The sequence below is a fragment of the Pristiophorus japonicus genome, chromosome 32 (assembly GCF_044704955.1).
Source record: "Pristiophorus japonicus isolate sPriJap1 chromosome 32, sPriJap1.hap1, whole genome shotgun sequence".
NCBI classification, from domain to species: domain Eukaryota; kingdom Metazoa; phylum Chordata; class Chondrichthyes; family Pristiophoridae; genus Pristiophorus; species Pristiophorus japonicus.
In genome coordinates this window covers 2,713,552-2,735,007 of record NC_092008.1, presented here as the reverse complement: position 1 = coordinate 2,735,007, position 21,456 = coordinate 2,713,552, and the positions used below count along the sequence as shown (strand labels likewise).

Sequence of the window (21,456 nt, the reverse complement as noted above, 5' to 3'; positions counted from 1 at the left end):
GGAGGAGAGAGAGACCTGGGGGGGGGGGGGGGGGGGGGAGAGAGAGAGAGAGACCCGGGGGGGGGGGAGAAAGAGAGAGACCCGGGGGGGGGGGGGGGGGAGAGAGAGAGAGACCCAGGGGGGGGAAGAGAGAGACCCGGGGGGGGGGGGGGAGGAGAGAGAGACCTGGGGGGGGAGTAGGAGAGAGAGACCCGGGGGGGGGGGGGGGGGAGTGAGAGAGCGAGAGAGTGAGCGAGAGAGCGAGAGAGAGAGCGAGAGTGCGAGACCAGGGGAGAGAGAAAGAGAGCGTGAGAACAGGGGAGAGAGACGGACTGGAGGTGGTGAAAATAAGCGCGTCCCTATATAAATGCAAGTTGTTAATCTGTAGAAATTGAAACGTCCCCAATGCGCGCACACACACCTGAAATCGCCCGACCTGTAACTGCACGGGGGACGGGTCATCGATAAAGACGCTGAATGAATTGCTTCGCTCCAGCTGGGCGGCATCTTTCCCTCGCTGGCTGCTCCGACTGTCTCCAGCTGCACGGGGCACAAAGAGGAGAGAAAAGGGGGCCGAAATTAACAGCCGCCCGGAAAACCAAGTTCGGGCGGAGCGAGGGCCTCACCGTCGGACGGCACACAAGCGGCACACCCACGGAGCAAGCGATCACAGCACTGTGCAGCGCAGAAGGAGGCCTCGCGGCCGAACTCAGGGCACTAGCGGGAGGCTGATTGCGGGGGTGGGGGAAGGGGAAGGCTATGCGTCAACTGGCCTGTCCCCGAAAGGCCAGCATTGCTGCAAGCAAGCACGTCCAATGACCTGCCAATTCCTCTCGGGCAATCCTTGGGGTCAACTACAGATTTGCCGCTTTCTCCGTCGATTGACAGCGGCTTGTAAATTGCTGTGCAAAGGTCGGAAAATCAGGCGGGAACTAATCGGCTCCCGTTTGCTGCGGAGTCTTGAACAGAGCTGGAAACAATTGGCCCCGCGCTGTGAGTCAGGATATCTGAACGATAAGGTCCGTGCGCTGACCAGCCTAGCCTTCCTACCACGCTAAATAAACCACGTTCAGGGCAAGGGTCAGACTCGGAGTTTAGAATTCTGCTGCCTGTTCTTGCGGACGCCCAGCCATTCCTGATATGGTTGGTGTTTATAGCTTGGGCGGAAGACTGCACGACGGGTAGCAGTAGTGGTGTTGCCAGCCCCGTGCACACACCTGTATCTGTGAATGACCCAAGGGAACCACAGGAAGAGGATCATGAACGAGAACAAAGGGCTCGGCGGCTGCAAGAAAATGAACGCGATCTGGAAACAGAATACTTACTCCAAACACTACGAGCGCAGGTACAGGGGGTTAGATACAGAGTAAAGCTCCCTCTACACTGTCCCATCAAACACTCCCAGGGCAGGTAGAGGGGGTTAGATACAGAGTAAAGCTCCCTCTACACTGTCCCATCAAACACTCCCAGGGCAGGTACAGGGGGTTAGATAGAGTAAAGCTCCCTCTACACTGTCCCGTCAAACACTCCCAGGGCAGGTACAGGGGGTTAGATAGAGTAAAGCTCCCTCTACACTGTCCCGTCAAACACTCCCAGGGCAGGTACAGGGGGTTAGATATAGAGTAAAGCTCCCTCTACACTGTCCCATCAAACACTCCCAGGGCAGGTACAGGGGGTTAGATACAGAGTAAAGCTCCCTCTACACTGTCCCCATCAAACACTCCCAGGGCAGGTACAGGGGGTTAGATACAGAGTAAAGCTCCCTCTACACTGTCCCATCAAACACTCCGAGCGCAGGTACAGGGGGTTAGATACAGAGTAAAGCTCCCGCTACACTGTCCCATCAAACACTCCCAGGGCAGGTACAGGGGGTTGGATATAGAGTAAAGCTCCCTCTACACTGTCCCATCAAACACTCCCAGGGCAGGTACAGCACAGGGTTAGATACAGAATGGCTCCGCCATTCAATAAGATCACGGCTGATCTTCAAGCTCAACTCCACTTTTCCGCTCGATCCCTTGATTCCCCTCGAGTCCAAAAATCTAGCGATCTCAGCCTTGAATATACTCAATGACTGAGCCTCCACAGCCCTCTGGGGCAGAGAATTCCAAAGATTCACCCCCCTCTGAGTGAAGAAATTCCTCCTCATCTCCGTCCTTATCCTGAGACTGTGTGACCCCCTGGTTCTAGACTCCCCAGCCCAGGGGTAACATCCTCCCTGCATCTACCCTGTCAATCCCCCTCAGAATCTTCTGTTTCATGAGATCCCCACTCATACTCTAAACTCGAGAGGATAGTTTTGCACCATCATCCCTTTTGTCATATAAATCTCTCCAGCCTTCCACCCAATCACAGACATTCCCTTTTGTTCTTTTCTACACTGCCTCCCCTTTCCCCACCTCGGTACTTGCTTAAAGCCGGTTACATCTCCAACATTTTCCATTGCTGGCAAAAGGACATCAACCGGAACTCTGTTTCTCTCTCCACAGATGCTGCCTGACCTGTCGAGTATCCCCAGCATTTTCTGTTTATATTTCAGTCATGATCTAATTGAATGGCGCAACAGGCTCGAGGGGCCGAACGACCTACTCTTGGCCCAACGCACTGCGCTCCTGGCCGGCCTCCCACATTCTACCCGACGTAAACTAGTGATCCAAAACTCGGCTGCCCCCGTGTCCGAACTCGCACCGAGTCCCGCTCACCCATCACCCCCTGTGCTCGCTGACCCGTGTCCTAACACGCACCGAGTCCCGCTCACCCATCACCCACTGTGCTCGCTGCCCCGTGTCCTAACACGCACCGAGTCCCGCTCACCCATCACCCCCTGTGCTCGCTGACCCGTGTCCTAACTCGCACCGAGTCCCGCTCACCCATCATCTCCTGTGCTCACTGCCCCATGTCCTAACTCGCATCGAGTCCCGCTCACCCATCACCCCCTGTGCTCACTGACCCCGTGTCCTAACTCGCACCCAGTCCCGCTCACCCATCACCCCCTGTGCTCGCTGCCCCATGTCCTAACTCACACCGAGTCCCGCTCACCTACTGTGCTCGCTGCCCCCGTGTCCTAACTCGCACCGAGTCCCGCTCACCCATCAACCCACTGTGCTCGCTGCCCCATGTCCTAACTCGCACCGAGTCCCGCTCACCCATCACTCCCTGTGCTCGCTGACCCGTGTCCTAACTCGCACCGAGTTCCGCTCACCCATCAACCCCTGTGCTCGCTGACCCAGTGTCCTAACTCGCACCGAGTTCCGCTCACCCATCAACCCCTGTGCTCGCTGACCCCGTGTCCTAACTCGCACTGAGTCCCGCTCACCCATCAACCCCTTGTGCTCACTGCCCCGTGTCCTAACTCGCACTGAGTCCCGCTCACCCATCAACCCCTGTGCTCACTGCCCCGTGTCCTAACTCGCACCGAGTCCCGCTCACCCATCACCCCGTGCTCGCTGACCTACAATGGCTCCCGGTTAAGCTACGCCTCAATTTCAAAATACTCATCCCTTTTTTGAAATCCCACCATGGTCCTCGCCCCCTCCCTATCTCTGTAATCTCCTCCAGCCTACACCCACCCATCCCCCACAGCCCAGAGATATCTGCGCTCCTCTAATTTTGCCCTCTTGAGCATCCCTGATAATAATCGGTGGCCGTGCCTTCTGCTGCCTGGGCCCAAAGCTCTGGAACTCCCTCCCTAAACCTCTGCGCCTCTCGTTCCTCTTTCGAGACGTTCCTTTAAACCTCCCTCTCTGACCCAACTTATGGTCACCCGCTCCCAATATCTCATGTGGCTCGGTGTCAAAATGTTTAAATCTCGTAATACTCCTGTGATCCCTGGGAGGTTTCCACTCTGTTCAAGGCGACATATAAACACAAGTTGTTGTTGTGGACAGTTTCGGAGCACATGGAGACTGCAAAGATTAGAATTTCTTGTTCCGGATCGATGTTACTTCTGCAAAGTGGGTCCACATTGGCCCTCTATCGCTTCCCCCCCCTCCCCGCACACCCACCCCCTTCCCGCTCTCCACACCTTCAATTTGACAAGGTCGTCGATTAAGCCTGAAACATTACAGCAAAAATTGAATTCCAATCTAGAACAACAAAGAAAAGGCTGTAAAAGTGTCTTGCGTTACCACGCACCAATTAATTAAAAGCGTGCAACTTGTCCACTCGAGTGGGACGTACGCAGCGATTTTAAAAAAAAACAAGAATTGAAGGCAGACCGGGAAATCTCCTATTGGTCAACCAGCTCGACAGTTCTCAACCGTGGCAGACCAGCACGAGGTCTACAGGCCTGTGTGCATCGGCAACAAGCCACCTCCTCCCTGCCTACTGTGTATACACTACCTTTACGGGCCGACGATCTCTCGAATAAGACAGCCGGGTGCAGTAACTTTTCCGCCCATCTTTTAATTTTGATGGTCCAGGACTTCCTACCCATAGCATTTTTGACATTTGAGCTTGCATTATGACTAGAATAAGTTAGGCCATGATATCCACCTCCAGTCTGGTGCGGGGCGAGTCCCCCTTGCGGCTGCGACGCCTGTGTCCCGGGGTCGGAAGGCTCGGAGACGCTCTTCTCCAGCTGCTGTGAAGGTGGCTGAGGAGGCAAGAGAGCAGAGGGCGGTTAAGAGAGCGGAGGCGGGCCTTGGGAGCCAACGCGGGGTCCTGCCGCGGCCGGCAGTTTTCGGCGGCTGGAATTCGCGCCGGCCACCGCCGGAGTGCCCAAGGGCGATCCTCGGGCCGGCGCAAGAAGCAACACGGGCACGATGGGGCCGAGCAGCCTCCTTTCGCGCCGTAAATTTTTATGATTCGCAGAAGCTAATGAGCTTCGCCCCCCCACCCCCCCTCAGTGCCAAGCTCTTAAAAGAACGGGAAGATCCACCACACCTGGAGTATTGTGCACAGTTTTGGTCTCCTTACCCAAGAAAGGATATATTTGCCATTGAGGGAGTGCAGCGAAGGTTCACCAGACTGATTCCTGGGATGGGGGCGATTGTCCTATGAGGAGAGATTGAGCAGACTGGGCCGATATTCTCTAGAGTTTAGAAGAATGAGAGGGGGTCTCATTGAAACATACACAATTCTGAGGGGGCTCGACAGGGTAGATGCAGGGAGGGTGTTTCCCCCCCGGGCTGGGGAGTCTAGAACCAGGGGTCCCACAGTCTCAGGATAAGGGCTCGGCCATTTAGGACTGAGATGAGGAGGAATTTCTTCACTCAGAGGGGGGTGAATCTTTGGAATTCTCTGCCCCAGAGGGCTGTGGAGGCTCAGCCGTTGAGTATATTCAAGGCTGAGATTGATAGAAGTTTGGATATTAAGGGAATCCAAGGGATCGGGCGGGAAAGTGGAGATGAGTTAGAAGATCAGCCATGATCTTATTGAATGGCGGAGCAGGCTCGAGGGGCCGAATGGCAGACTCCTGCTCCTAATTCTTATGTTCTTATGTGCCGAGCTAGCCTAGTTCACGCGACAATTGGCCTCTGTACCCGGGTCTGCTGCTGATTGCTTCTCCGTGACTCTCGTTGCACAGTGCTCGTGTGTGTACGCAGGTATGTAGGGCGAGCACAGAGGTCAGGAGTGGACGCGGCTCTGGTGTTCTCCACGAGCAAGCAGCCCGCCACGGTTGGGGCGCGAAGAACGGGCGGGCTGGCTCGAGGTACGGCAGGGAGACGCAGTCCCTGCACGAGTTAACATTTTCAAGGGGAGGACCGCTGGCCACAAATAACCGTGGGGAGCTCGGACAAAGGCTCACACTTGTGGTTTCCAGGGAGACACCAACATACCATTGCGCTGCAGAGGGGAACAAATTGAGAATGAAGAGGGACAAGCACCCCAGGAATGTCTCGTGCAACTCTGGTCACAGCACAATTACGCCAGAAGCTTTGGAGAACTCCATCAGCTCCACTGGGCAAGCCACATTGTCCGCACGCCAGACACGAGACTCCCAAAGCAAGTGCTCTACTCGCAACTCCTTCACGGCAAAGGTGGGCAGAGGAAACGTTACAAGGACACCCTCAGATCAGATATGATTTTATTGAATGGTGGAGCAGGCTCGAGGGGCTGTATGGCCTATTCCTGCTCCTATTTATGATGTTCTTATGTTCTCAAAGCCTCCCTGATAAAGTGCAACATCCCCCACCGACACCTGGGAGTCCCTGGGCCCAAAGACCAGTCCGCCTTAAGTGGAGGAAGTGCATCCGGGAGGGGCGCTGAGCACCTCGAGTCTCGTCGCCCGAGAGCGTGCAGAAACCAAGCGCAGGCAGCGGAAGGAGCGTGCGGCAAACCAGTCCCACCCATCCCCTTCCCTCGACCACTGTCTGTCCCACCTGTGACAGGGACCGTGGTTCTTGTATTGGGCTGTTCAGCCACCTAAGGACTCACTTTTAGAGTGGAAGCAAGTCTTCCTCGATTCCGAGGGACTGCCTACGATGACGGTGGAGAACGTCACGGGAAGGAAAGTCAATTATTTCCTGTCTACGCCAACCCAATAAAGCTGCTGGGAGTGAAAGTCCAAACGAGCCAGGAAGGTCAGCGGTTTGCCCAGAGTTAAGCCAGGCAGCGGCTGGCTTCAACACCCCCCCCCCCCCCCCCCCCCCATGGTTGTGAGGGGGAAGGGGGACGGGGAAAAAGAGAAGCCGGTGTTCCATTCGCTATCCAGCAAGCACCTCCTGGAAAGTGCAGGTATCGGGCGAGAAGAGGATCAGATTGGGCTGCAATGCACCCCGCGGTCGAAGAGCCCGCCGCTGATCAGGGTTTGGGTTCACACGTCAAGAGGGGTACAGTAGCGTAGTGCTCACGTTACTGGACTAATAATCCAGAGACACGAGTTCATATCCCAACCAGGGCAGCTGGTGAATTTAAATTCAGTTAATTAAATAAGAACGTAAGAAATAGGAGCAGGAGTCGGCCATACAGCCCCTCGAGCCTGCTCCGCGCCATTCAATATGATCATGGCTGATCCGATCATGGACTCGGGTCCATTTCCCTGCCCGCTCCCCATAACCCCTTATTGGTTAAGAAACTGTCTATCTCTGTCTTAAATATATTCAATGTCCCGGCTTCCACAGCTCTCTGAGGCAGCGAATTCCACAGATTTACAACCCTCTGAAAGAAATTCCTCCTCATCTCAGTTTTAAATGGACGGCCTCTTATTCTGAGACCATGCCCCCTAGTTCTAGTCTCCCCCATCAGTGGGAACATCCTCTCTGCATCCACCTTGTCGAGCCCCCTCAGAATCTCATGCGTTTCGATAAGATCACCTCTCATTCTTCTGAATTCCAATGAGTAGAGGCCCAACCTGCTCAACCTTTCCTCATAAGTCAAACCCCGTCATCTCCGGAAGCTAGATAGATATCTAGATAGATAGACTGATCGATCAGGAATAAAAAGCTCCTGTCAATAACGGTGACCATGAAACTACCGGATTGTCGCAAAAGCTGTCGGGTTCACGGATGTCCTTTAGGGAAGGAAATCTGTCGCCCTTACCCGGTCTGGCCGCTTTGTGACTCCAGCCCCACAGCAATGTGGTTGACTCTGAACTTGCCTCTGAACTGGCCGAGCGAGACACTCAGTTGCAGTCAAGAGGGCGGCTTGTCACCACCTTCTCGGTGTTAATTGGGGATGGACAATAAACGTTGGCCTTGCCAGCGAATGAATAAAAAGAAAACGGGTGAGGTAGCAGAGGGATTCACGGGGCCTCACTCCAGCGAGAGGGCAGAGACGGAGATCAGCGGGACGACGATTGTGCCACTCACCTTCTCCACCAGACCGGTGGACGAGGACGTGACAAAGGCGGCGGCCGGGTCCTCGGTTTCCGCGGCGGTGGGCGACGCCGGCTCGCGGGGCGCGCAGAGGGTCTGCTCGGCCAGCGCCAGGGGTTCCGGCGGCTCTGGGTCGGGGTCCGGCGTGGCAGCCTCGGGGGTCTCGGCGGCGGAGCAGGGGGCCGCCGTCTCGTTGGAGGAGGCCGAGCGGGGCGAGTCGGCGCCGGGGGGGGCGGGCTCCCGGGCGGCCTCGGGCTGGCCCCCGTGCTCTTGGTACAGCAAGGTGCGAAGCTTCTCGTCCAGGGTCTTGATGCGGGTGTCGGCGAAGTCGACCTTGGGCGGCCCCTCGCTGTCCGACTCGGGCACGGAGGAGGGCTGGGTGGCGTTCTGCTGGGGCGACTGCGCCTGGCCGCCCAGCTGCGTGAGGCTGGCCGAGGGGGCGGCGGGCACCGGCCCCTGCAGCTGGAGGGCGGAGGGTTCGGGGGCCGCCTCGGGGGGCGGGGGGTTGCCGGCCTGCCGGAGGTCGAGGGGCACCGGGCCGGGCTGGGGGGCCGGGACCGCTGGCGGACGGGAGGCCCCGCCTCGGTCGGTCGCCGCGCAGTCGTCGCAGCAGGAGGACGAGGAGGTGGAGGAGCTACAGGACGTCAGGCTGTAGGAGTGCGCGGCCACAGCAGCGACAGCGGGCGGGCCAGGCGGGATCGAGGCGGCGGTTGTACAGTCGAGTGGGATTTGATTGACGTCTTCCAAAGAGTTTGAGGTTGTCAAATGGATCATTTCATGGCTCTGATGTTCGGCATCTGTGAAGATCACCAGAGAGAGCAGAATTAGATTCAGGGCAAGCGCCTGGTGTCATAGAAACATAGAAAATAGGAGCAGCAGTTGGCCATTCGGCCCTTCGAGTCTGCACCGCCATTCATTATGATCGTGGCTGATGCTATAACTCAACACCATATTCCCACTTTTTCCCCATACCCCTTGTGTGTCTACAAATCTATCTGTCTCCCTCTTAAATATATTCAGTGACTTGGCCTCCACAGCCTTCTGTGGTAGAGAATTCCACAGGTTCACCACCCTCGGAGTGAAAACATTTCTCCTCATCTCGCTCCTAAATTTCCTACCCCGTATCCTGAGACTGACCCCTTGTTCTAGACTTCCCAGCCCCGGGGGAAACATCCTCCCCGCATCCAGTCTGTCCAACCCCGTCAGAATTTTATACCTTTCAATGAGATCCCCTCTCATTCTTCTAAACTCCAGTGAATACAGGCCCAGTCGACCCAATCTCTCCTCATACGACAGTCCTGCCCATCCCAGGAATCAGTCTGGTGAACCTTCGCTGCACTCCCTCTATGGCAAGTATATCCTTCCTTAGGTAAGGAGACCAAAACTGCTCACAATACTCCAGGTGCGGTCTCACCAAGGCCCTGTATGACTGGAGTAAGACATCCTTGCTCCTGTACTCAAACCCTCTTACAATGGAGGCCAACATACCATTTGCCTTCCTCACTGCTTGCTGCACCTGCGTGTCTGCTTTCAGTGACTGGTATACAAGGACACCCAGGTCCCTCTGTACATCCACACTTCCCGAGACATCACCGTTTAAATAATACTTTGTCCTTGTGTTTTTCAGGGGTCAGATGCCATCCCTTTCACCTGCATTCAAATCCAGCTCAGGCTAATGGACACACAGTCTCCTCGGGTGTGATATCAGATGGGCGTCTGTCTAAATCAACGTCCAGAGGGGTACGAGCCCACAGGCAAAGGGCTGCCAATTGAGCACAATTTGGCCACAGAACAGACCGGTTGGTGTGAGAACAGGAACCATTTTACACTTGTGCACCAAGGGCTACCCTCCCGAGGTTGGAGTTCAGGCACATGGTGCTGAGTCAGTGTAGAGGGAGCTTTACTCTGTACCTAACCCCGTGCTGTGCTTGCCCTGGGAGTGTTTGATGGGACAGTGTAGAGGGAGCTTTACTCTGTATCTAACCCCGTGCTGTACCTGCCCTGGGAGTGTTTGATGGGACAGTGTAGAGGGAGCTTTACTCTGTATCTATTCCCGTGCTGTACCTGCCCTGGGAGTGTTTGATGGGACAATGTAGAGGGAGCTTTACTCTGTATCTAACCCCCTGTACCTGCCCTGGGAGTGTTTGATGGGACAGTGTAGAGGGAGCTTTACTCTGTATCTAACCCCGTGCTGTACCTGCCCTGGGAGTGTGTGATGGGACAGTGTAGAGGGAGCTTTACTCTGTATCTAACCCCCTGTACCTGCCCTGGGAGTGTTTGATGGGACAGTGTAGAGGGAGCTTTACTCTGTATCTATTCCCGTGCTGTACCTGCCCTGGGAGTGTTTGATGGGACAATGTAGAGGGAGCTTTACTCTGTATCTAACCCCCTGTACCTGCCCTGGGAGTGTTTGATGGGACAGTGTAGAGGGAGCTTTACTCTGTATCTAACCCCGTGCTGTACCTGCCCTGGGAGTGTGTGATGGGACAGTGTAGAGGGAGCTTTACTCTGTATCTAACCCCCTGTACCTGCCCTGGGAGTGTTTGATGGGACAGTGTAGAGGGAGCTTTACTCTGTATCTAACCCCCTGTACCTGCCCTGGGAGTGTTTGATGGGACAGTGTAGAGGGAGCTTTACTCTGTATCTAACCCCCTGTATCTGCCCTGGGAGTGTTTGATGGGACAGTGTAGAGGGAGCTTTACTCTGCAGGAGATGATGGACGTCCAACCACCACAACCATTTTCCTCTGTGCTCGGTATGACTCCAGCCAGTGGAGCGTTTTCCCTGATTCCCATTGACTTCAGTTTTACTCGGGCTCCTTGATACCACACTCGGTCAAATGCTGCCTTGATGCCGAGGGCAGTAACTCTCACCTCACCTCTGAAATTCAGCTCTTTTGTCCATGTTTGGACCAAGGCTATACTGAGGTCTGGAGCCAAGTGGTCCTGGCATAACCCAAGCTGAGCATCGGTGAGCAGGTTATTAACAATATTCCAACTAACTAACAATATCCTAACAGTGGATAGTTGAGGGGCTATAGCGGGGGAGGAACTTAACACAATCACAATCACTAAGGAGGTGGTACTCAGTAAGATAATGGGACTAAAGGCAGATTAATCCCCTGGACCTGATGGCTTGCATCCTAGGGGCTTAAGAGAAGTAGCGGCAGGGATAGTGGATGCATTGGTTGTAATTTACCAAAATTCTCTGGATTCTGGGGAGGTCCCAGCAGATTGGAAAACTGCAAATGTAATGCCCCTATTTAAACAAGGAGGCAGACAAAAGGCAGGAAACGATAGACCAGTTGGGAAAATGTTGGGAGTCCATTATTAAAGAAACAGTAGCAGGACATTTGGAAAAGCAAAATTCGGTCAGGCAGAGTCAGCATGGATTTATGATGTGGAAGTCATTTTGACAAATTTGTTGGAGCTCTTTGAGGATGTAACGAACAGGGTGGATAAAGGGGAACCAGTGGATGTGGTGTATTTGGATTTCCAGAAGGCATTTGACAAGGTGCCACATAAAAGGTTACTGCACAAGATAAAAGTTCACGGGGTTGGGGGTAATATATTAGCATGGATAGAGGATTGGCTAACTAACTGAAAAGAGAGAGTCGGGATAAATGGTTCATTCTCTGATTGGCAACCAGTAATTAGTGGGGTGCCCCAGGGATCAGTGCTGGGACCCCAACTATTTACAATCTATATTAACGACTTGGAAGAAGGGACCGAGTGTAACGTAGCCAAGTTTGCTGATGATACAAAGATGGGAGGAAAAGCAATATGTGAGGAGGACACAAAAAATCTGCAAAAGGACATAGACAGGCTAAGTGCGTGGGCAAAAATTTGGCAGATGGAGTATAATGTGGGAAAGTGTGAGGTCATGCACTTTGGCAAAAAAAATCAAAGAGCAAGTTATTATTTAAATGGAGAAAGATTGCAAAGTGCTGCAGTACAGCGGAACCTGGGGGTACTTGTGCATGAAACACAAAAGGTTAGTATGCAGGTGCAGCAAGTGATCAGGAAGGCCAATGGGATCTTGGCCTTTATTGCAAAGGGGATGGAGTATAAAAGCAGGGAAGTCTTGCTACAGTTATACAGGGTATTGGTGAGGCCACACCTGGAGTACTGCTTGCAGTTTTGGTTTCCATATTTACGAAAGGATATACTTGCTTTGGAGGCAGTTCAGAGAAGGTTCACTAGGTTGATTCTGGGGATGAGGGGGTTGACTTATGAGGAAAGGTTGAGTAGATTGGGCCTCTACTCATTGGAATTCAGAAGAATGAGAGGTGATCTTATTGAAAATTATGAGAGAGCTTGACAAGGTTGTTGCAGAGAGGATGTTTCCACTGATGGGGGAGACTAGAACTAGAGGGCATGATCTTGGAATAAGGGGCCGCCCATTTAAAACAGAGATGAGGAGAAATTTCTTCTCTCAGAGGGTTGTAAATCTGTGGAATTCGCTGCCTCAGAGAGCTGTGGAAGCCGGGACATTGAATAAATTTAAGACAGAGATAGACAGTTTCTTAACCGATAAGGGGGCGGGCAGGGAAGTGGAGCTGAGTCCATGATCGGATCAGCCATGATCGTATTAAATGGCGGAGCAGGCTCGAGGGGCCATATGGCCGACTCCTGTTCCTTATGTTCTTATGTTATTGGTGAGTAAGTGCCGCTTGATAGCACTGTCAATACCCTCCATCACTTTGCTGATGATTGAGAGTAGACTGATGGGGCGGTAATTGGCCGGATTAGATTTGTCCTGCTTTTTGTGGATAGGACATACCTGGGCAGTTTTCCACATTGTCGGGCAGATGCCAGTGTTGTAGCTGTACTGGAACAACTTGGCTAAAGATCCAGCTGTACTGAAACCTCCTGTAATTAGCAGCACCTCCATCAGTCTTCTCAAATTATTATGCTTGATCTCACCCGAAACTTGGCTGCCCCGTGTCCTAACTCGCACCAAGTCCCATTCACCCAGCACCCACTGTGCTCGCTGACCCCGTGTCCTAACTCGCACCGAGTCCCGCTCACCCATCACCCCCTGTGCTCACTGCCCCGTGTCCTAACTCGCACCGAGTCCCGCTCACCCATCACCCCTGTGCTCGCTGACCCCGTGTCCTAGCTCACACCCAGTCCCACTCACCCATCACCCCCTGTGCTCGCTGCCCCGTGTCCTAACTCACACCCAGTCCCACTCACCCATCACCCCCTGTGCTCACTGACCCCGTGTCCTAACTCGCACCGAGTCCCGCTCACCCATCACCCCCTGTGCTCACTGCCCCGTGTCCTAACTCGCACCCAGTCCCGCTCACCCATCACCCCGTGTTCACTGCCCCGTGTCCTAACTCGCACCGAGTCCCGCTCACCCATCACCCCCTGTGCTCACTGCCCCGTGTCCTAACTCACACCCAGTCCCACTCACCCATCACCCCCTGTGCTCACTGACCCCGTGTCCTAACTCGCACCGAGTCCCGCTCACCCATCACCCCCTGTGTTCACTGCCCCGTGTCCTAACTCGCACCGAGTCCCGCTCACTCATCACCCCCTGTGCTTGCTGCCCCGTGTCCTAACTCACACCGAGTCCCGCTCACCCATCACCCACTGTGCTCGCTGCCCCGTGTCATAACTCGCACAGAGTCCCGCTCACCCATCACCCCGTGCTCGCTGCCCCGTGTCATAACTCGCACCCAGTCCCGCTCACCCATCACCCCCTGTGCTCGCTGCCCCGTGTCATAACTCACACCGAGTCCCGCTCACCCATCACCCACTGTGCTCGCTGCCCCGTGTCATAACTCGCACAGAGTCCCGCTCACCCATCACCCCCTGTGCTCGCTGCCCCGTGTCATAACTCGCACCCAGTCCCGCTCACCCATCACCCCCTGTGCTCGCTGCCCCGTGTCATAACTCGCACCGAGTCCCGCTCACTCATCACCCCCTGTGCTTGCTGCCCCGTGTCCTAACTCGCACAGAGTCCCGCTCACCCATCACCCCATGTGCTGACCTACATTGGCTCCCGGTTAAACAACGCCTCGATTTCAAAATTCTCCTCCTCATGTTCAAACCCCTCAATGGCCTCGCCCCTCCCTATCTCTGTCACCTCCTCCGACCCTACAACCCTCCCAGATCTCTCCGCCCCTCCAAATCGGCCCTCTTGAAGATCCCCCGATTTCCATCGCTCCGCCATTGGCGGCCGTGCCTTCAGCCGCCTGGACCCTACGCTCTGGAATCCCCCCCACCCTAAACCTCTCGGGCCTCTCTCTCCTAAACATAGAAACATAGAAAATAGGTGCAGGAGCAGGCCATTCAACCCTTCTAGCCTGCACCGCCATTCAATGAGTTCATGGCTGAACATGAAACTTCAGTACCCCCTTCCTGCTTTCTCGCCATTGATCCCCCGAGTAGTAAGGACCTCATCTAACTCCTTTTTGAATATATTTAGTGAATTGGCCTCAACAACTCTCTGTGGTAGAGAATTCCACAGGTTCACCACTCTCTGGGTGAAGAAGTTTCTCCTCATCTCGGTCCTAAATGGCTTACCCCTTATCCTTAGACTGTGACCCCTGGTTCTGGACTTCCCCAACATTGGGAACATTCTTCCTGCATCTAACCTGTCTAAACCCGTCAGAATTTTAAACGTTTCTATGAGGTCCCCTCTCATTCTTCTGAACTCCAGTGAATACAAGCCCAGTTGATCCAGTCTTTCTTGATAGGTCAGTCCCGCCATCCCGGGAATCAGTCTGGTGAATCTTCGCTGCACTCCCTCAATAGCAAGAACGTCCTTCCTCAAGTTAGGAAACCAAAACTGTACACAATACTCCAGGTGTGGCCTCACCAAGGCCCTGTACAACTGTAGCAACACCTCCCTGCCCCTGTACTCAAATCCCCTCGCTATGAAGGCCAACATGCCATTTGCTTTCTTCACCGCCTGCTGTACCTGCATGCCAACCTTCAATGACTGATGTACCATGACACCCAGGTCTCGCTGCACCTTCCCCTTTTCCTAATCTGTCACCATTCAGATAATAGTCTGTCTCTCTGTTTTTACCACCAAAGTGGATAACCTCACATTTATCCACATTATACTTCATCTGCCACGCATTTGCCCACTCACCTAACCTATCCAAGTCGCTCTGCAGCCTCATAGCATCCTTCAAGACGCTCCTTAAAACCCACCAAGCATTTGGTCACCTGCCCTAATATCTATCATGTGGATCGGGGTCGAACAGTGTCCGCCGTGGCTCAGTGGGTAGCACACTCGCCTCTCAGTCAGAAGGTTGTGGGTTCAAGTCCCATTCCAGGGATTGAGCACATAAATCTAGGCCGACACTCCCAATGCAGTGCTGAGGGAGCGCCACACTGTCGGAGGGGCAGTACTGAGGGAAAACATCCTCTCAGCATCTACCCTGTCAATCCCCCTCAGAATCTTGTGTTTCCATAGATCACCTCTCATTCTTCTAAACTCTAGAGAGTACACAATTTCTCATCGTAAGACCGACCTGTCACCTCAGGAATGAATCGAGTGAACCTTTGTTGTACCGCCTCCAAGGCAAGCATATCCTTCCTTAGATAAGTGTATCCAAGGGTTAAGTCATGGCAGGAGAGTTCGGACACGTGTTATGCTCCTCCTGTACTATGTGGGAAGTCAGGGACGCTTCCGGTTTCCCTGACGACTACGCGTGCGAGAAGTGTATCCGCCTGCAGTTCCTGACGGGTGGCACTGGAGCTGCGGGTGGATGAACTCCGGAGCATCCACGATGCTGAGAATGATGCGAGTAGCACGTTTAGCGAGTTGGTCTTACCGCAGGTAAAGGGTACACAGCCAGATAGGGAATGGGTGACCAACAGGAAGAGTAGAGCAAGGAAGGTAGTGCAGGGGTCCCCTGCAGTCATCCCCCTGCAAAACAGATACACCGCTTTGGGTACTGTTGGGGGGGATGACTCATCAGGGGAGGGCAGCAGCAGCAGCCAAGTTCGTGGCACTGTGGGTGGCTCTGCTGCACAGGAGGGCAGTGAAAAAGAGTGGGAGAGCGATAGTGATAGGGGGTTCAATTGTAAGGGGAATAGATAGGCGTTTCTGTGGCCGCAAACAAGACTCCAGGATGGTATGTTGCCTCCCTGGTGCAAGGGTCAAGGATGTCTCGGAGCGGGTGCAGGGCATTCTGAAAAGGGAGGGTGAACAGCCAGTTATCGTGGTGCATATAGGTACCAATGACATAGGTAAAAAACGGGATGAGGTCCTACGAGACAAATTTAGGGAGCTAGGAGTTAAATTAAAAAGTAGGATCTCAAAAGTAGTAATCTCAGTGCCACGTGCTAGTCAGAGTAGGAATCGCAGGATAGCTCAGATGAATACCTGGCTTGAGGAGTGGTGCACAAGGGAGGGATTAAAATTCCTGGGACATTGGAACCGGTTCGGGGGGGGGAGGTGGGACCAGTACAAACCGGACGGTCTGCACTTGGGCAGGACCGGAACCACTGTCCTAGGGGGAGTGTTTGCTAGCACTGTTGGGGAGGAGTTAAACTAATATGGCAGGGGGATGGGAACCTATGCAGGGAGACAGAGGGAAATAAAATGGAGTCAGAAGCAAAATATAGAAAGGAGAATAGTAAAAGTGGAGGGCAGAGAAACCCAAGGCAAAAAACAAAAAGGGCCACATTACAGCAAAATTCTAAAGGGGCAAAGTGTGCTAAAAAAACAAGCCTGAAGGCTCTGTGCCTCAATGCGAGGAGTATTCGGAATAAGGTGGATGAATTAACTGCGCAGATAGCAGTTAACGGATACGATGTGATTGGCATCACTGAGACATGGCTCCAGGGTGACCAAGGCTGGGAACTCAACACCCGAGGGTATTCAACATTCAGTAAGGATAGACAGAAAGGAAAAGGAGGCGGGGTGGCGTTGCTGGTTAAAGAAGAAATCAATGCAATTGTAAGGAAGGACATTAGCTTGGATGATGTGGAATCGGTATGGGTGGAGCTGCGGAATTCCAAAGGGCAGAAAACGCTAGTGGGAGTTGTGTATAGACCACCAAATAGTAGGAGTGAGGTTGGGGACAGCATCAAACAAGAAATAAGGGATGTGTGCAATAAAGGTACAGCAGCAATCATGGGTGACTTTAATCTACATATTGATTGCGCTAACCAAACTGGTAGCAATACGGTGGAGGAGGATTTCCTGGAGTGTATTAGGGATGGTTTTCTAGACCAATATGTCGAGGAACCAACCAGGGAGCTGGCCATCCTAGACTGGGTGATGTGTAATGAGAAGGGACTAATTAGCAATCTTGTTGTGCGAGGCCCCTTGGGGAAGAGTGACCATAATATGGTAGAATTCCTTATTAAGATGGAGAGTGACAAAGTTAATTCGGAAACTATGGTCCTGAACTTAAGGAAAGGTAACTTCGATGGTATGAGGCGTAAATTGGCTAGAATAGACTGGCAAAGGATACTTAAAGGGTTGACAGTGGATAAGCAGTGGCAAACATTTAAAGATCACATGGATGAACTTCAGCAATTGTTCATCCCTGTCTGGAGTAAAAATAAAACTTGGAAGGTGGCTCAACCATAGCTAACAAAGCCAAGGAAGAGGCATATAAATTGGCTAGAAAAAGCAACAAACCTGAGGACTGGGAGAAATTTAATATTCAACAGAGGAGGACTAAGGGTTTAATTAGGAAGGGGAAACTAGAGTACGAGAGGAAGCTTGCAGGGAATATAAAAACTGACTGCTAAAGCTTCTATAAATATGTGAAGAGAAAAAGATTAGTGAAGAGAAAAAGATTAGTGAAGACAAACGTAGGTTCCTTGTAGTCAGATTCAGGTGAATTTATAATGGGGAACAAAGAATTGACAGACCAACTGAACCAATACTTCGGTTCTGTCTTCACGAAGGAAGATACAAATAACCTTCCGAAGGTACTAGGGGACAGTGGGTCTAGTGAGAAGGAGGAACTGAAGGATATCCTTATTAGGCGGGAAATTGTGTTAGGGAAATTGATGGGATTGAAGGCCGATAAATCCCAGGGCCTGATAGTCTGCATCCCAGAGTACTCAAGGAAGTGGCCCTAGAAATAGTGGATGTATTGGTAATCATTGTCCAACAGTCTATTGACTCTGGATCAGTTCCTAGGGACTGAAGGGTAGCTAATGTAACACCACTTTTTAAAAAAAGGAGGGAGAGAGAAAACGGGTAATTATAGACTGGTTAGCCTGACATCAGTAGTGGGGAAAATGTTGGAATCAATCATTAAGGATGAAATAGCAGCGCATTTGGAAAGCAGTGAAGGATCAGACCAAGTCAGAATGGATTGATGAAAGAGAAATCATGCTTGACAAATCTTCTGGAATTTTTTGAGGATGTAACTGGTAGAGTGGTCAAGGGAGAACCAGTGGATGTGGTGTATTTGGACTTTCAAAAGGCTTTTGACAAGGTCCCACACAAGAGATTTGTGTGCAAAATCAAACCACATGGTTTTGGGGGTAATACATTGACGTGGATAGAGAACTGGTTGGCAGACAGGAAGCAGAGAGTCGGGATAAACGGGCCCTTTTCAGAATGGCAGGCAGTGACTAGTGGGGTGCCGCAGGGCTCAGTGCTGGGACCCCAGCTCTTTACAATGTACATTAACGAGTTAGATGAAGGAATTGAGTGTAATATCTCCAAGTTTGCGGATGACACTAAACTGGGTGGCAGTGTGAGCTGTGAGGAGGACGCTAAGAGGCTGCAGGGTGACTTGGACAGGTTAGGTGAGAGGGCAAATACATGGCAGATGCAGTATAATGTGGATAAATGTGAGGTTATCCATTTTGGGGGCAAAAACACTGAGGCAGAATATTATCTGAATGGCGGCAGGCTAGGAAAAGGAGAGGTGCAACGAGACCTGGGTGTCATGGTACATCAGTCACTGAAAGTGGGCACGCAGGTACAGCAGGCGGTGAAGAAGGCAAATGGTATGTTGGCCTTCATAGCGAGAGGATTTGAATATAGGAGCAGGGAGGTCTTACTGCAGTTGTACAGGGCCTTAGTGAGACCCCACCTGGAATACTGTGTTCAGTTTTGGTCTCTTAGTCTGAGGAAGGACGTTCTTGCTATTGAGGGAGTGCATCAAAGGTTCACCAGACTGATTCCAGGGATGGCTGGGCTGTCATATGAGGAGAGACTGGATCAACTGGGCCTTTATTCACTGGAGTTTAGAAGGATGAGAGGGGATCTCATAGAAACATGTAAGATTCTGACGGGACTGGACAGGATAGATGCGGGAAGAATGTTCCCGATGTTAGGGAAGTCCAGAACCAGGGGACATAGTCTTAGGATAAGGGGTAGGCCATTTAGGACTGAGATGAAGAGAAACTTCTTCACTCAGAGAGTTGTTAACCTGTGGAATTCCCTGCCGCAGAGAGTTGTTGATGCCAGTTCACTGGATATGTTCAAGAGGGAGTTAGATATGGCCCTTACGGTTCAGGGGATCAAGGGGTATGGAGAGAAAGCAGGAAAGGGGTACTGAGGGAATGATCAGCCATGATCATATTGAATGGCGGTGCAGGCTCGAAGGACCAAATGGCCTACTCCTGCGTCAATTTTCTATGTTTCTATAAGGAGACCAAAACTGTGCACAGTATGCCAGGTGTGGTCTCACCAAGGCCCTGTACAGTTGTAGCAGGAACTTGAGCACAAAAATCTAGGCTGACACTTCAGTGCAGTACTGAGGGAGCGCCGCACTGTCGGAGGGGCGGTACTGAGGGAGCGCCGCACTGTCGGAGGGGCGGTACTGAGGGAGCGCCGCACTGTCGGAGGGGCGGTACTGAGGGAGCGCCGCACTGTCGGAGGGGCGGTACTGAGGGAGCGCCGCACTGTCGGAGAGGCGGTACTGAGGGAGCGCCGCACTGTCGGAGGGTCCGTCTTTTGGACGACACATTAAACCGAGGCCCCGTCTGCCCTCTGGGGTGGATGCAAAAGATCCCACTGCACTATTTCGATGAGCAGGGGGAGTTCTCCCCGGTGTCCTGGGGCCAATATTTATCCCTCGACCAACATCACTAAAACAGACGATCTGGGTCATTAGCACATCGCTGTGTGTGGGAGCTTGCTGTGCGCAAAGTGGCGTTTCCCACATTACAACAGTGACTACACGCCAAAAGCACTTAATTGGCTGTGAAGCGCTTTGAGACCTCCGGTGGTCATGAAAGGCGCTATATAGGTCTTTTGTTTGAAGCGCGTTGAGACGTTTTACGATGCTGTATAAATGTGAGTTGCTGCAAGCTTCATTAATGAACACGAGCGGCCCCCAATGGGGGGGGGGGGTTTAGAACCGAGTGTTACTGGCCTGCCGCCCGCCCCCCGGAGTCTGCGTGCTCCTTACCGGACTCGGGCTGGGGCCGCGGACCCGGCTGCAGATCCACCTGCCCGTCCGCCTCGCGGCTCTTTATCTTCTGGTTGATGAAAAATCTCCAGCGGCCGACGGAGGAGGAGTGCTGGACGACTTCGCCTGAAAGACACACACACAAGGGGGGGTTTGCTGAGTGAAGCCAGCGGGGCTGAGAGTGTACAGAGAGAGACACACACACACACACTCGATCGGCACCGAGCCACTTCACCATCTCCCCACTCTCCCCCACCCCCAAGGCTGGGGCTCACCGCGGGCGGGGGGGGGGGGCAACTGCGAACGCAAATGCGGCCCCGCTCATCTGAACGCTGCACTCACCTCCCCCCCCCCCCCCCCCCCACAACCATTTCCCATACCGTGAGAGCCTCTTATCAACAAGGGCAGACATTGACGACGAGATCCAACACCGCCTCCAGTGCGCCAGTGTGTTCGAAGACCAGGCCCTCAAATCTGCCACCAGGCTCATAGTCTACAGGGCTGTAGTGATACCCGCCCTCCTGTATGGCTCAGAGACATGGACCATGTACAGTAGACACCTCAAGTCGCTGGAGAAATACCACCAACGCTGTCTCCACAAGATCCTGCAAATCCCCTGGGAGGACAGACGCACCAACGTTAGCGTCCTCGACCAGGCCCAACATCCCCAGCATCGAAGCACTGACCACACTCGACCAGCTCCGCTGGGCAGGGCCACATTGTCCGCATGCCCCCGACACGAGCCTCCCAAAGCAAGCGCTCTACTCGGAACTCCTTCACGGCAAGCGAGCCAAAGGTGGGCAGAGAAAACGTTACAAGGGACCACCCTCAAAGCCTCCCTGATAAAGTGCAACATCCCCCACTGACACCTGGGAGTCCCTGGGCCCAAAGACCAGTCCGCCCTAAGTGGAGGAAGTGCATCTGGGAGGGCGCTGAGCGCCTCGAGTCTTGTCGCCGAGAGCGTGCAGAAACCAAGCGCAGACAGCGGAAGGAGCGTGCGGCAAACCAGTCCCGCCCTCCCCTTCCCTCAACGACTATCTGTCCCACCCTGTGACAGGGTCTGTGGTTCTTGTATTGGACTGTTCAGCCACCGAAGGACTCGTGTTAGAGTGGAAGCAAGTCTTCCTCGATTCCGAGGGACTGCCGATGATGAAGAACTCCCTCACCCCCCTGCCCCCCTGCCCCGCGGCAGTTTCCGTTCGACACCGTTTCCATCCTTTTGAAGGCCGTGCCCATGCCGGAGCAGCCGTCACACATCCATGTGCGTCCGTGGGCGCACACACGCCCTCCCTCCCTGGCGGGAGGCACCGGATTCACCGCGCAACCCTGCCGCCCGAGGGCACGGCCCAGCAACTCCGGCAG

The 21,456-nt window shown here is 53.4% G+C and overlaps 1 protein-coding gene across 1 annotated transcript in view; it reads right to left on the bottom strand.

Annotated features, from left to right (window-relative positions):
• LOC139240489 (serine/threonine-protein kinase WNK3-like) overlaps window positions 1-21,456 on the bottom strand; it is a 167,302-nt gene that overhangs the window by 1,108 nt on the left and 144,738 nt on the right. Inside the window, exons 16-19 of the mRNA XM_070869024.1 lie at window positions 20,095-20,220; window positions 7,731-8,533; window positions 4,321-4,573; window positions 399-519 (exon numbers count right to left, since the gene is read on the bottom strand). Of these exons, the coding sequence (XP_070725125.1) occupies window positions 399-519; window positions 4,321-4,573; window positions 7,731-8,533; window positions 20,095-20,220 (1,303 nt within the window). The remainder of the gene's footprint in view (window positions 1-398; window positions 520-4,320; window positions 4,574-7,730; window positions 8,534-20,094; window positions 20,221-21,456) is intronic.